At 41.2% G+C, this 17,080-nt stretch overlaps 1 protein-coding gene across 2 annotated transcripts in view; it reads left to right on the plus strand.

Annotated features, from left to right (window-relative positions):
• cenpp (centromere protein P) overlaps positions 1-17,080 on the plus strand; it is a 211,202-nt gene that overhangs the window by 23,923 nt on the left and 170,199 nt on the right. For both annotated transcript variants that reach the window (XM_078414026.1, XM_078414027.1), the window contains exon 6: positions 16,836-16,932. In XM_078414026.1, coding sequence (XP_078270152.1) covers positions 16,836-16,932 — 97 coding nt within the window. The remainder of the gene's footprint in view (positions 1-16,835; positions 16,933-17,080) is intronic.

Raw genomic sequence — 17,080 nt, forward strand, 5'->3', positions numbered from 1 at the left:
GGTTTTGGAATTTGTAAACTGCTTTTTGGATACCTCACTCCCTGACTCATCTCGATCTATGTATTCTCACTCAGACCGACAACTAAACAAGAGCACAAGATGCCTGCATTCCTCCGATCCAAGTCAATTAAGGATCCCTGATTTAATAACTCCACCATGATGGGATTGATTTTGCCAGAGCAAGTGGCATAATCTCCCTCTTGCTCTGCCCCTTTAACATTTTTGGTCACAAATCTCAATATCTCATTTCATCTTAATTTTTGTTTGATATCATATTTATGAACCGGGTTGGGAAATTACATTAGGTTAAAGGTGCTAGGAAAATGAAAGTTATTATGATGGAGGGAAGGTAATTTATAGTTGTTGATGTTAGCTGGGACTACTATGCTGCACTGAATAATTAAGTGCAGAGTACTTAAAAATCATCCCTCACCAGAGTCGAGAACCAAAAAGTATAAAATCAGTCTAAGTGTTGCCCATTTAAGATAAGTAAGAATTAATTTTCTCAAAGAGTAATGAATATTTACAACTCCTTGCTCCCAAAAGTTGTGGAGACTGAATTCCTGAATATGTTCAGAGGGTAAGATGGACTTTTGATCAGTGACCAAATCAAGACATTTTGATTCCATTGTAAATTGGTTTTATGGCCAAAGACTTTATCAAACAACAGAGTAGGTTCAAGGGACCGCATAAATTATTCGTGTTGCTTTTTAAAAAAAGTTTGTACTTTATGTTCTATGCAATCACTAATTGCAGTCTTTGGAAAGTTTCTTCACTCACCCTCTCCCATCCCTAAGCCTCTTTCCAGTCCCTCATCTAATTTTACTTCAGCTTCCAGGTGCCATTCTCAGAGACTCTCAGCCTTGGTGTTAACAACAACCTTTATTCTTGCATCATTTGAATCTTGGTGTTGGGTTTTGCTAACAACCAGTCAGCTGGCAACCACAATACAGCCACCATATAAATGAAAAAGATCAGAAATGGTTGTTGGCAAAACCCAAACTAAGATGACATGGAAGTCTTCATTTTGAGTGGTTGAGTTTTGTCAGTTTTGAAGATGGCTTCTTCCTCCCATTAACTATCTAATTGTACTCCACTATTAGTGAACATGTCAGAGATTCTGAGCTTTGTTACGATCGGCAGATTTTGGGACTATTTTGTCCTGTGTACAGCATATTGCTTGGACATTGGCACTTTTCTATGAATGCATGGTTTACTTCCTGATATTTATTTGTACAATCCTCATTGATTTGTTCTTCATCTAGCTTGATCAGCATCTAACCAGCTCAGATCTTAACCCTGGACATAGCTTGGGTTCAAACTGCCACATCATCATTGGGTACTTGAAACCATTTTCGGACCTCCAAGATAACCCAATTGTAGAAAGGTCAAATCATTGCATACATAAAGGATGAGTCGAGAGAGAGAGTCAAGAATGTTTAATGGCCAAATGTACCAAACCGGACAATTAAATTCTTACTTGCAGCAGCATAACAGGTTGGTAAACACAGTACTCAATAGATAATATAATGAACAAGCAAAAAAAGTACAATAAATAGAAAAAGAGAATATTAGTGCAAAAACAAAACAGAAGTCCCTATTGCAACTAAAGCAGTTTGTAGTTTAGTAGATGTTTGTCGTGTTTAATAGCCTGTTAGTTGTTGGGAAGAAGCTATTCCTGAACTTGGAAGTCACGATTTTCAGACTCCTATATCTTCTTCCTGATGGCAGGAGTGAAATAAGAGCGTTGCCAGGATGGTGTGGGTCCTTGATGATGCTGGCTGCCTTTTTGAGGCAGCACCTCCTATTGACCCCTTTGAAGACATGGAGATCAGTACTCGCGATGGACTTGGCAGTGCCCACCACTTTTTGTTATCCCCTGCATTCCTGGGCATTCGAGTTGCTGAACCAGGCTGTGTGGCAACCAGTCAATATGCTCTCTACTGTTCACCTGTAGAAGTTCAGGAGTATTTGTCAACATTGCGAATCTTCTAATTTCTCTGAGGAAGTAGAAACATTGATGGGCATTCTTTATGATTCCATCAATGTGCCGGGTCCAGGACAAATCTTCAGAGATATGCAGCCCCGGAACCTGATGTTGTTGACTCTCCCCTTCACCGACTCGTCAGTGAAAACAGGTTTGTGGATCCTTGGCCTTCCTCTTTGAAAGTCAACAATCGTCTTAATGACCAAGTTAAATACCTAGATTATTGAGCTATATCTGATTTTACAAATGGAGGATGAAAAAATTGCTGCTCTTTTGGAGAAAGAAGAGAAGGATAGGATGGGCCTCATGTCTGCCCAATTTTGAGCTACTTATAGTGCCCTCCATAATGTTTGGAACAAAGACCCACCATTTATTTATTTGCCTCTGTACTCCACAATTTGAGATTTGTAATAGAAAAAATCACATGTGGTTAAAGTGAGCATTGTCAGATTTCAATAAAGGCCATTTTTATACATTTTGGTTTCACCATGTAGAAATTACAGCTGTGTTTATACATAGTCCCTCTATTTCAGGGCACCATAATGTTTGGGACACACGGGTTCACAGGTGTTTGTAATTGCTCAGGCAATGTTTAAATGCCTCCTTATTGCAGGTATAAGAGAGCTCTCAGCACCTAGTCTGTCCTCCAATCTTTCCATCACCGTTGGAAACTTTTAGTGCTGTTTATCAACATGACCAAAGTTGTGCCAATGAAAGTCAAAGAAGCCATTATGAGACTGAGAAACAATAATAAAACTGTTAGAAACATTAGCCAAACTTAGGCTTACCTAAATCAAATGTTTGGAACATCATTAAGAAGAAAGAGAGCACTGGTGAGCTTACTAATCGCAAATGGACTGGCAGGTCAGGAAGACCTCCACAGCTGATGACAGAAGAATTCTCTCTAATAAAGAAAAATCCCCAAACACCTGTCTGACAGACTAGAAACACTCTTCAGGAGTCAGGTGCGGATTTGTCAATGACCACTTTCCGCAGAAGACTTCATGAACAGAAATACATAGGCTACACTGCAAGATGCAAACCGTTGGTTAGCTGCAAAAATAGGATGCCAGTTTACAGTTTGCAAAGAGCAACTACAGTTCTGGAAAAAGGTCTTGTGCGCAGATAAGATGAAGATTAACTTATATCAGATTGATGGAAAGAGCAAAGTATGGAGCAGAAGGAACTGCCCAAGACCCAAAGCATACCACCTCATCTGTGAAATACGGTGGTGGGGGTGTTATGGCCTGGGCATGTATGGCTGCTGAAGGTACTGGCTCACTTATCTTCATTGATGATACAACTGCTGATGGTAGTAGCAGAATGAATTCTGAAGTGTATAGACACATCTATCTGCTCAAGTTCAAACAAATATCTCAAAACTCATTGACCGGTGGTTCATTCTACAGCAAGATAATGATCCCAAACATACTGCGAAAGCAGCAAAGGAGTATTTCAAATCTAAAAAATAGTAAATTCTTGAGTGGCCAAGTCAATCACCCAATCTGAACCCAATTGAGCATGCCTTTTATATGCTGAAGAGAAAACTGAAGGGGACTAGCCCCCAAACAAGCATAAGCTAAAGATGGCTGCAATACAGGCCTGGCAGAGCATCACAAGAGAAGACACCCAGCAACTGGTGATGTCCATGAATCGCAGACTTCAAGCAGTCATTGCATGCAAAGGATATGCAACAAAATACTAAACATGGCAACTTTCATTTACATGACATTGCTGTGTCCCAAACATTTTGGTGCCCTGAAATGGGGGAACTATGTATAAACACTGCTGTCATTTCTACATGGTGAAACCCAAATGTATAAAAATGGCCTTTATTGAAATCTGACAATGCGCACTTTAACCACATGTGATTTTTTATTCTATTACAAATCTCAATTTGTGGAGTACAGAGGGAAATAAATAAATGATGGGTCTTTGTCCCAAACATTATGAAGGGCACTGTAAGTAGCTCAAAATTGGGCAGACATGAGACCCAGCCTATCCCTCTCTTTCTCCAAAAGAGCAGCTAACTGAGTTAGCAAGAATGATTCTTGTCGATGGGCATTGATGTTCCCCACACATTGTTATATGCTCTGCTTAAAGAGTGTCATTGATTTATTATCTCTGAAAAGGGGTACAGAAATAAAGTATGTCCAGTGGACACTGGATTTACCATTTATCCAGTGATTTTACCTAAATGCTAGTTGCCTGGAAATTCAATTGTCTGCAGCTGTTTTATCAACACTGCATCATTGACTTTTTTCCTCTCAAGTGAGACTCAAACAACTAAAAAACATAGCACAAAAAGTAAGGAAATTTGTGTTTGGTAGATTATTTCTTTGTTGTAACAATGCTTCTTGGCAATAAATCTTATACCGTTGGAAAGCCTGTTTATTTCCCTTTTAAATGGTGCCACATTTGTAAGGAACATGCATTTGTGGGATGAGCAGCAGAGCTGAGCATATGGGTTGCGCTCATGAAAAATTTGCCAAATCTTCTCTGCCAATGCCAAACAGCTTATCCTGCTGTTGCTATTGACTCTTGTTTTGAGCTTCTGGTACCCCCAGGTGTTGACAATCAGGTGCCTGATTGGCAGCATCTGTGAGCATGGGCCCTGCTACAGTGGTCAGTAGGTGTCTGCTCCAAGAATCGGCATGCCACGTTTGACTGATCTGGATAGGGCCCGTGCGATAGGGCAACTTCAAGCTGGTGTTCCGTAAAACTAAGTTGCGGCATTATTTGGAGTGAGCCCTAGTACCATCTCCAAAGTGAAGGCCAAGTTCCATATAACGGGGGATGTCAGAGACAGGCCGCGAAGTGGGCGTCCCAAGAAGACGACACCCGAAGAAGACCGTTTCCTCACCCTGTCAGCACTTAGGAACCGTAGGCTGTCTTCTACAGATTTGCAGTCAAGGTTTGCCCTTCACCATCAGGCCCGTTTGTGCTGGTGTCGGCAACACGTGCACTGGAACCTGAACATGTGGAGGAACGTTATGTTCAGCGATGAGTCCAGATTCTGCCTACGGCAGTTGGATCATAGGGTCAAAGTGTGGAGAAGACGCGGAGAACGCTATGCTGATTGCTGCACCGATAGAGTAACATCTTTTGGTGGAGGCAGTGTGATGGTGTGGGGCGGCATCTCCCTCACTGGAAAAACGAGGCTTGTCATCATTGGAGGCAATCTCAATGCAGAGATATCGAGATGAGATTCTGCAACCAGTGGCAATCCCATATCTCCACAGTCTGGGACCGAACTCTATCCTCCAAGATGACAATGCTCGCCCCCACAGAGCAGGGTTTCTCAGAGACTACCTCCAGAATTTGGGAGTGGAGAGGATGGAATGGCCTGCCAGCAGTCCTGACCTCAACCCCATTGAACACTTGTGGGATCAGCATGGGCGTGCTGTTCGTGCCAGAGTGACCAACACAACCACATTGGCAGACTTGCGACAAATGCTGGTTGAAGAATGGGATGCCATCCCACAACAGTGTGTGACCAGGCTGGTGACCAGCATGAGGAGGAGGTGCCAGGCTGTTGTGGCTGTGTATGGTTCTTCCACACGCTACTGAGGCTCCTGTTTATTAAATGAATAAATTGTTAAATTGCCAATATGTCTTGTTTCTTCAGACTTCAATCATCCAATCCACCAAACAACACCGAACAAGAGTCAATGGCAGAATAAGCTGTTTGGCATTGGCAAAGATTTGGCAGATTTTTCATGGGCGCAACCCACATACTCAACTCTGCTGCTCATCCCACAAATGCATGTTCCTTACAAATGTGGCACCATTTAAAAGGGAAATAAACAGGCTTTCCAACGGTATAAGATTTATTGCCAAGAAGCATTGTTACAACAAAGAAATAATCTACCAAACACAAATTTCCTTACTTTTTGTGCTATGTTTATTTCTAGGCCATTTCATGTCACTTGGAAAATTCAACTGTGCACTTTGTATGCAATCTCTTTATGGGGGACTCTTGGGGTGAAGTCTTTCCCTGTTCAGGGCAAGGGAACACAGATCACGTTTTCCTCTTGTGTGTGCTCTATTGAGCACACTGCCAAACTTTGAGGCCTGCAAGGTAAAAATTACTTGGCTGCATTGTTGCGGCCTGACTCAAATAAAACAACCCTCCCTGAACCCCAGCTGTCTCCAAACCCACATTAATTCCACTCCAAATCCCGCCCACCCATCTCCTGCTTGGATTTTCTTTTTTTTTTAATGTATATTATTTCTCATTCTCAACCATGTTGCCAAACTCCCATTTAATATCTTGCTCCTGTCAGCAAATGCACAGCTGGCTTCTTGCTCCCAATCTTTCCCCAAATGCTGATTTTTTTTAAAAATCAACAACTTTCCCCATTAAATTAAATGTCAAGTGTTTGTCTCCTGCTTCTGACCCCATTCATGTAAATAATAGGCTTCAGTGCCCTCTTCTACCTGCAATGCCAGTGTCAATTAACACTGATTGATGATCTATTGAGCCCAACCTCTGAAAGAAGGATTTGCTAACATATTTTGTTTTAACTATGGAGCTCGTCATTTGAGTTACGCTCTGCTCCAGGATACCACTTGCAGTAGGAAGCTGGCAAGCAATTACAATCGCTCGCTGTAATGTAGCATACCTTGACCGGTCCACTAGAGGTTCCCATTAAGTTTGATGCCATTACATGAGGAAAGCATTCAACCTAAATATGACTTTCTTCATTGTTGAATGGTTTTTTGATTGATTGAAAAGAACCACCTGGAAACAGGCCCTTCAGCTCACCGAGTCTGCTCTGACCATTACACTAATTCTATGTTATTCCACTTTAGCATTCACTCCCTACACAGTATTGAAGCCAATTGATCAACAAACCTGTATGTTTCTGGGATGTGGAAGGAAATCGGTGCATCGCAATGAAACCCACGTGGTCATAAACCGCACCTAAGGTCAGGGTTGAAGGTAGACACAAAATGCTGGAGTAACTCAGCAGGTCAGGCAGCATCTCAGGAGAGAAGGAATGGGTGACGTTTCAGGTCGAGACCCTTCTTCAGAGGTCTCGACCCAAAAGGTCACCCATTCCTTCTCTCCTGAGATGCTGCCTGACCCGCTGAGTTACTCCAGCATTTTGTGTCTACCTTCAATTTAAACCAGCATCCGCAGTTTATTTTCTACACATCAGGGTTGAGGCTAAGTCTCTGGCACTGTGAGATAGCAACTCTAGCAGCTGCACGAGTGACACCCTGCTACATTTCTGGTATGTTTGTGAAGAAAAGACTTGCACTTTCTAGCACTGCTGACACTTGCACATGAAACGTGGCCATTGACATAAGACAGAAATAAGCATCTTCTGTATGTTAAATTCCTATGTGGTGAAAGCCAAGTAGTTACGGTAAAAGACGAGTGTGAGCTGGCAATTGCTGTTGACGCTCTTGATTATCAAGATCTATGCAGATATATTTTCTGAAAAACCTAAATGAAGATAAGTAAACTAGAATTTTTTTGGCCATCACGTCTTTGTTCTTTTACTCAATCTGATGTTTCAAGTAAAGCATTATAATCTTCATGAATATAACATTTCACCTATATTTGTGAAGATAAGACTCATATTTTACTAGTTTTGCATTTTTTCAACCTATAACTAACTTGGCACAGCTAATTCTTTTTAACTTATAACATTTGCAGTATAGGCGGACGTTATTTTAACAAGTAATATGTACTTTGCAGCTGCCAACACACAGCTGGAGTGCGCTGCACATGTAACGTTGCCAGGAAAAAAGCATCCCTGGGGATGTTTTGAAACATTTTTTGCTCCTGGACAGATTATGAGAGAAAATAACAAAAACAGTTTGTTACTCCGTGTACAGAACAGTTACATTTCTCTTTTTCCTGTTCTAAGAGGAATGCTTTAAACCTTAAAAAACCTCTGTATAATTGAAGTCCCACATTCCTGAAGTCTACAAGCATCGTCTTCAAAATAAATGAAAAAAACATGAAAAACCTTTTGTGTGTCAACAAAATAAAATACTCCAGACACCTGTCTCTAGTATTTTATATCAAAAAAGGAATGGAACCAAAACTTGCCCTTGGAGAACACTGTTGAAAACTGGCTTCCAGACTGAAAATAGTCCTTGATCTGATCTGTGCAAGATACTACTGAGGTAGTCCCATCACTTGTTCATTTTCCCTAATTCCACGGATTTCAATATTCTCACTTAGTCAGAAAATAAAACCGCCCTTGTTTGCATGCGCCACGTCTTGCAGAGCATCCAGGTGTAGGCTGATAGGTGGTAAACAGCATTTGTATCACACGAGAAGCCAGATAATGGCCAACAAGAAATTATCTAAATACCTCTTCTTGCTGGTCAACAACATAGGTATTAAGTTTGATAAATCCAATGTAATCAACATCTCATGGCTGAGCATTGTCCAGAACCCTAACCACGCATTACTACAATAAGAAATTAGAGGCCCCACGTTTTGTCACATGTGAATCGCCAAAGCTTCTGACACACTTTCATAAATCTCAACACTATTCAGGCCAGCGGCAACCAGTATGATTGGCACCTTTATACCTTGTAAACTTTACCTCAAAAACTACTTCATTGTGGCTGAACTGTTACAAAATGCGCTGCAACAACTTAATGACCTCTGAAAGCACTTTCTAAACTTGTGACCTGAAGGACAAAGATCAGAGGCAGATATGATTCCAGAATAAGTCTACCTAAAATAACAGACTGTGGTCTGACCAGTGCCCTATAAAGCCTCAGCATTCCATGCCTGCTTTTATATTTTAGTCCTCTCAAAATTAATGCTAACATCACATTTGCCTTCCTCACTCCTAGTTTAACCTGCAAATTAACCTTTTGGGAATCCTGTACCGGTATTCCCAATTCCCATTGCACTTCCGGTTTCTGAATCCTCTCCCCAATTGGAAAATAGTGTGTTCCTTTATTCCTTGCTTCTTTGCCCACTCTCCCAACCTGTCCAAGTCCTTCTGCAGCCTCCCTGCTTCCTCAGCACTGCTTGTCCCTGGATCTATCTTTGTAACGTCTGCAAATTTAACCACAAAGCCATCAATTCCATCATCCAAATCATTAATTGCAAATTGGATAGCAAATTGGCTCCATGGAAGGAAGCAGAGGGTGATGGTGGAAGGTAGCTTTTCAGACTGGAGGCCTGTGACTAGTGGTGTGCCTCAGGGTTCGGTGCTGGGCCCGGTACTGTTTGTGATCTACATCAATGATATGGATGAGAACATAGCAAGTGGATTAGCAAGTTTGCTGATGATACAAAAGTGGGTGGTTTTGCAGATAGTAAAGATCATTGTGAAAGATTGCAGCAGGATCTGGATCGATTGACCAGGTGGGCTGAGGAATGGTTGATGGAATTTAATACAGAGAAGCGTGAAGTGTTGCATTTTGAGATGTCTCACAAGGGCAGGACCTGCACAGTGAATGGTAAGCCTCTGGGGAGTGTTGTCGAGCACAGGGATCCAGGAGTGCAGGTGCATGGTTCCTTGAAGGTCGAGTCGCAGGTAGATAAGGTGGTCAAAAAGGCTTTTGGCACATTGGCCTTCATCAGTCAGAGTATATAGAAGTTGTGAGGGCATTTGCAGTTGGGTAAGACGTTGCGGAGATTGCATTTAGAATATTGTGTTCAGTTCTGGGCACCATGTTATAGGAAAGATATTGTCAAGCTTGAAAGAGTTCAGAGAAGATTTACGAGGATGTTGCCAGGACTAGTGGGTGTGAGTAATAGGGGGAGGTTGAGTAGGCTTGGAGCGCAGGAGGATGTGGGGTGATCTTATAGAGGTGTACAAAATCATGAGAGAAATAGATTGGGTCGATGCACAGAGTCTCTTGCCCAGAGTAGGGGAATTGAGGACCAGAGGATATAGGTTCATGAAGGGGAAATGATTTAATAGGTATCTGAAGGGTAACCTTTTCACACATAAGGTGGTGGGTGTATGGAACAAGCTTCCAGATGAAGTAGTTGCGGTTGGGACAATCCCAACATTTAAGAAACAGTCTGACAGGTACATGGATAGGACAGGTTTGGAGGGATATGGACCAAGCATGGGCATGTGGGACTAGTGTAGCTGGGACATGTTGGCCGGTGTGGGCATGTTGGGCTGATGGGCCTGTTTCCACACTGTATCACTCTATGACTATAACATGAAAAGTAGCGGACCCAATAATAACCCTTGTGAAGCACTACTAGCCACCAGCAGCCAACCAGAAAAAGCTCCTTTTATGTCCACTCTTTGCTTTCTGCCATTCAGCCAATCTTCTATCCATGCTAGATCCATGCTTCTATCCATCCTTCCTTCTCTCCCGAGATGCTGCCTGACCTGCTGAGTTACTCCAGCATTTTGTGAATAAATCGATTTGTACCAGCATCTGCAGTTATTTTCTTATTCTATCCATGCTAGTATGTTCATTCTAATACCATTGGCTTTCATCTTGTTTAGCAGCCTCATGCCCTGCACCTAATCATAGGCCTTCTGAAAATCCGTTATTTACTTATTGTGGAGGATTCACTGAATTCCAACAGATATGTCAGGCAAGATTTCCCCTTCACAAAACCATGCTGATTTATCATATGCTTCTAAGTACTTGGAAATCTCATCCTTAATAATGCACTCTAAGATCTTACCAACCACTGAAGTCAGACTAACTAAACTAGTTTCCCTTCTTTTGCTTCATTCCCTTCTTGAATAGTGCAGTAACATTTGTAATTTTCCAGTCCTCTGACTTTCTTCAGTTTCTGGCATGTTGCATGTTTTCCACTATGAAGACTGACACAAAAAACATATTCTCTATGCCATTTCTTTATTCCCCATTACTACTTCTCGATCATCATTTTCCAACGGTTCAATGTACACTCTGTACAAGAGTGTACATTTATCTGAGGAAACGTTTTATATATCTGAGGAAACTTTTGGTATCCTCTTTTATATTATTTGCTAGCTTATATTATTTGCTAGCTTACCTTCATATTTCATCTTTTCATCTCCTCTTATTGTCTTTTTAGTTGCCTTCTGTTGGTTTCTAAATCTTCCAATCCTCTCGCTTCCCATTAATCTTTGCAATATTATACACCTTGTCTTTTACTTTTATGCTGTGTTTGACTTCCTTCGTCAGCCACGGTTGCCTCATTCTCCCCTGAGAAACTTTCTTCCTCTATGGGATGAAAGATTTTGTGACTTCCGGTCCCAGAAATTCCTGCCATTGCTGCTCTACCGTCATTTCTACTCCAGTCCCTTTCCAATGATTTTTAGCCAGCTCCTCCCTCATGCCTCTGTAGTTCCTTTTACTCAACAGTAAAACTGACACATCCCATTTCATCTTCTCCCTCTCAAACTGCAGCTTGAATTTTTGCCCTTGTAGTTTCTTAACTGTACGCACAAGGATTCTACATCTTCTGATCTATGTCATCCCTTGCTAAGGATTGAATTTCATTCATTACCGGCAGAGCCCTCCACCCGCTTGCCTGTCTTTCCAATAGGATGTGTATTCAGCTTGAATATTCAGCTCCCAGCTCTGATCCTCTTTCTGTCCCGTCACTATGATGCCCACAATGTCGTATCTACCAATTTCTAACTGCGCTATAAACTCATCCTCCTTGTTCTTTATACTGTGTGCTTTCAGATATAACACCTTTAGTTCAGTATTCACCCCTCTTTACATATTGGTACCTTTTTAAACTTTCTGTCCTATTAGTTCTGGAGACTTCAGTGACCTCGCCTGCGTTCTCCTTCCCTTTAACTTCATCCATACATTTCCAATTTGTTGCACCCACCCCCCACTATTTGTTTTTCTTTTGCATCACTGACAATCCAAGAACGATTGAGAAAACCAAGAATAACTCATGGTTTGGGAAGTGCGACATATTTCCGCTTGAGGAGCAGCTCCAGTACAAGTTACAATGCAAAAGAAAATCGTAACAATCTCACTCACTCACCAAAGCATAAAGCAATAAAACCTACAAGATCATCGTAGTTTTGTACAAATTAAACATAAATACACCTAATTAATATTTTTCAAAACAATATTTTCTTACCTCGAAGAAGCAAAACTGGAAAATACGGATGAAACGCAGGTTTGTTTACATGCAGCAGATCAGCCGGCGAGAATGTTTAGTTCTTGCGACTATGACCTGCGCATGCTCAGTCAAGATACTGAACTCGCTTATTTGCTCATGGCTCAGGTAGTAATCCAGAGATTATTACCTTTTTGCTTCTGCTTTTTAATTTTGTCCTTAGCAGGTCAAATTCCCTCAGCAGAACCTCTTTCCTTGTTCTACCTACGTCATTGGGACCCACATGGACCACGACGGCCAGATCTTTCTCCTCCCACTCCAAATTTCTCTTCAGGTCAGATGAGATGTCCTGAACCCGGGCACTAGCCAGGCAACACAGTGTTCAAGACTCTTCATCCTTGCAACAGAGAATTGTGTGTATTCCCCTGACTATACTATCAACTTAATTATTAAGCTGTCTCTTCAGGATATAGTTGGCAATCTTTCCTTTGATTCTTTTAAAATGTATTTCTTTGTTTCTGCAATTGGTTTATTCTGATTTGTATTCCGTCATTTGCAATTGATTATTCTTTGCAGGGAAAGAAAGTCACCAACTCTACTTGAGATGATAAACTTTTCTTCAAAATTTGTTTCACATATTATTGTTTATAAGTTATTAAAAAATTGCTGCCTAGCAGTCCTTGTGTAACTTTTCAGCTTGGTGAAGAAATTTGCTTTTCTATTTTATTTTCTACATTAAAATAATGTATAAAAATTGGTCTACTTTAATAAATTACAATTGAGAAAATGTTTTTCTCATTGTATCCAACACTCTAATGTGTAGGCTCTAAAATGTTATGTTCAAATAACACTATTTCGATCTGAATGTTCATGTATTTCGAGTTCATTTTCCCCTTCCCTCTTAATATATTAGTCTTTCATTGTTTGAAATTAATAATAGTGTAATAGAATCATTCGTAGGGCATGGTTATGGTCCTTTGGTCCACTGAGCCCATGCTGCCAACACCCATTTATATTAATCCCATTAAAAATAAAACTCTCCCACAATCTTTCCCCCCGATTCCATCACTCACCTGTACACTGCGGGCAGTATGCAGAGGCTGATTACCTGACCTACCCACATGTCGTTGGGACGGGGTGAGAAATCCACATGTCATGGGGAGAGCTTGCAAACTCTACACATACGGCATGTATGGTCAGGATTGAGTCGTGGTCTCTTGTATGTGAGGCAGTAGCTGTACCAGCCTAGCCCCTGTGCTGCATAGTGGCTCCTCAGTTCTGGGTAAACAGTTGTTTTTAACTTTTACTGGACGCCCGTGGATTTACTAGACGCCCCTCCAAACCACTCCTGCATTGATAAATTTCTAAACACAATTTTATTACCCCAAAAGGGCTCAGCAAGATCCCAGGGTCGAGGGCCGCCGGCAGGCCCAGCAAGCCTCCCCAAGTACGCACGCGCGGATACCGGGCCCGACAACCCTCCCTCAACTGACAACCCTTGGACCCGTTGCCGGCCGGGGAGTCTAGCGGCAGCCAATAGTAGGAGAGCGGCTGCAAGGCGCTGCCGCATGCTCGTCCTGCCGGCAGCCATCTTCTTTGACTCCCTGCTGCCGTGCTGCACCACGGGAGGAAGGTCAAGCCCGGGGCACGCTGTGACGGGCGCCGGTCCCCTCCACCACTGCGCTGGGGGGGGGGGGGGAGCACATTTATTAAAGTTGATAAAGTGAATTACTTTTAAAATGTAACGAAACTTGATAAATGCACACCGCAGGCGAATGGTGAGTGAGGTGGGCCTAAAATTGTTGCGCTATCATGTACCGTTTTTGGCTGTATTTCAGGAATATGCATACAAATATATATACGTACAAGATGAGACTTTTAATGGGACTATTCCTCGTGGGGTTTCCATTATGACCTTTGACTCGTTGGGCCCATTCCTCGTAGAGGGGGGACAGGGAAAGGGAGAGGTCTGTGCCACTCACCTCAGCAGGCCCATTCCTCGTAGGGTAGGGTTTCCATTGTGACCTGGGAAAATCGTGTTTTATCTTTAAAATAAATTGCTTCTTTAAAAAAATAAAATGAAATAAAGATCCTACGTAAAATAAAGCGGCCGAGATGGATCCGAGGTCTTTTCCAAAAATGGGCAGCCGGGCAGGGAGTGTCTCCCGGGGCCGTGGGCGGGCGAGGGGGGACAGGGTAAGGTATCGGGGGACGAGCGGGAGCTCAGAACCAATCATTCGACCTGACGTGGGGATGCGTGCCAATCAGGCGTTCAACGGGAGTTCGTAGCGGCGGCAATGGCCACCTTGTTAGACCTTCTGCCCCCGCCTCTGGCGCCACAGGAGGAAGGTCAGGTGGGCCGGGACAGGCGGTGGTCCTCTAGGGGAGGGGGGGTGCATTTCTTATAGTCATGCGGGTCCCATTGTGACGTTACACGCTGAAGACCTTTAAGAAATCAGTTTGAAAGGTAATTTTTTAACTTTAAAATCTCTAACTTTAAAAATATAAGACCAATTTAAATGAATTTTTTATATATATACATATGTATATATATAAAAATTTCATTAAAAATTTCATACATATGTATATATATTAAAATTTCATTTAAATTGGTCTTATATTTTTAAAGTTAGAGATTTTAATGTTTAAAAATTACCTTTCAAACCGATATAAGATCAGAGTTTTAGCAATATGTAGATAGGTAGATTACATCATGTATTTAGAAAATTCATAGAACCTGCGGATTATTTATGTTGCTATATTTTGTTACATATTGAAGTGCTTTGTTTCCTCTATAATACCTCAGTTGAGCATCAGCCCTTTTTGGAATATGGAGTCGTAGGCACATTTGGAAAGAAAAATTAAAAAATAAAACTACCTATTTATGTCACAGATTTCCAAAGATCCCATACGTTGTCCACTTCTAATCTGTCTATTGTGGTTTGGAATATTGGATGGTATCTTTATTGCAGCTGTCCGGTGGTATCTTATGTCAATGTGTTTGCAGTGAGAACATTGAACAGCAAAACGGAGGAACATGTCTTTCTAGCCTTGATGTCTTTGCCAACCATGATGCTAATCTAAACTAATCCCATCTGCTTGAACATGGCCTGTACCCCTCCATCCCATGCCTCTTCATGTGCCTGCCTGAATATCTCTTAAATACTGCTGTCATATCTGCTTGCACCACCTCCCAGGATTTCCCCTTGCACCTTAAATCTATGCCTTCTCATATTTGACATTTCCACCTTGGAGAAATTGAACCCTATGTAGGCCTCTTGTAATTTAATGTACTTCCATTTGGTCATCACTCAAACATGATCCAGATAAAATAAATCAAGTTTGTGCAATATATCTTTCAGCTAATACTCTAATCCTGGCAACATGGTGCACTTTCTCCAAAGTTTTTATATCCTTCCTGTAATACAGTGACCAAAATTTGGTTTCAGTTTAGCTTAGAGATGAAGCATGGAAACGAGCCCTTCAACCCATCGAGTTTATTGTTTTGTTGTTGTAACGTGTACTGAGGCACAGTGAAAAACTTTGTTTCATATTACCAAAAACCATATTGCATTGTTCTAAAAACTCTTCTGGGTTTACTCATAGTCTTCAGGGAACAACATCTGCCTCCTTAACCGGACTGGTCTATGTGTGACAGAAGAGCCATCAATTTGGTTAACTTGTAACTTCCTCCTCATGCCAGGGACAATTGGAGATTGAAAACAAATGTTGACATTGTCAGTGGTCTTCACATTCCATGAGTAATTGTTAAAGAAGAAATAACATTTAAAAGGAATAACAGAATAACAGAATAGCCTAATTTTGGGAAAACGCCATAATTTAAAATGAAGATAGACACAAAAAAACTGGAGTGACTCAGCAGGACAGGCAGCAACTCTGGAGAAGGAATGGGAGATGTTTCGGGTCGAGACCCTTCTTCTGAAACATCACCCATTCCTTCTCTCCAGAGATGCTGCCTGAGTTACTCCAGCTTTTTGTGTCTATCTTCGGTTTAAACCAGCATTTGCAGTTCCTTCTTACATAATTTTAAATGAGACGTACTTGGCCAATCTTAACGAATTCTATGACTAGGTTCCCAAGAGATTTTTTCAAAGTTGATGCAATCTAACTGGATACCAAAAGTTCTCAATGTGGCTAATATGTGAATAATATTCATGCACCTCACTCCAAAACTCCCCTCATTTATCTATTAACAGTTGGCTCTGTACACTGGGTACATTTCGACTCTCTCTTTCACAAATGGTCCCTTTGTCCCAACCACAAATCCTCTACCCACCCAAAACATAAAACCACTTGTATTATTTATTTCCCAGTTCTGATGCAGGATCTTTAAATTAAAACAATTATTCTGTTTCTCTCATATGTGATGCCCAATCTGAGTTTTTCTATAAATTTCAGTTTTTAGTTAGGAATTCCAGCATCTGCTTTTTTTCTTTTATTTTCAATTACAATGTGAAGCAACTCGTGATGTTTTATGTTAAAATTGCTGTATAAGTAAATGGTAAACTTCAAATATTTCACTGCTTCCCATTCTGTATAGTGTTTAAAAAAACCTGCCACATTTGAAACATGAACTGTTTCTCTTTCCACAGATGCTATTTGACCTGCTGAGTTTCTCCTGCTTTTTTCCTTTTTTTTTCTTTTTCTTTTTCCAGTGTTTGCAATTTTCTTTTGATTTTCTTTGCCCATAACTTGTTTGGGTGGGCACTGAATTTTAGCACAGCATTGTGTTGTCATTTAGTTTGAAACTCCATTTAGATTTTGCTACCATTTAAAAATATAATTACACTTTTTTTGTAGAACTGAAGAAAGGAAGAACCTCCTGATGTTTTTTAGAACTATCTCAGTCTTTGCAAAATGGTATGAATATCGCCAAGTTACTTTCAGACATTTCAAGGTAGGACAGTTTCTGCCTGTTTCGCTTCAATGTATTGCAGTAAGTCGCTGGAATCTATGAAGCCTCAAAATTTGCAAACAGTAATGCACATAGACAAGAGAAACATGTGCGTGCTCAATGTACATAGATATTTGCAACAATGCTATTT

Source organism: Rhinoraja longicauda, chromosome 17 (assembly GCF_053455715.1).
Source record: "Rhinoraja longicauda isolate Sanriku21f chromosome 17, sRhiLon1.1, whole genome shotgun sequence".
Classification (NCBI taxonomy): domain Eukaryota; kingdom Metazoa; phylum Chordata; class Chondrichthyes; order Rajiformes; family Arhynchobatidae; genus Rhinoraja; species Rhinoraja longicauda.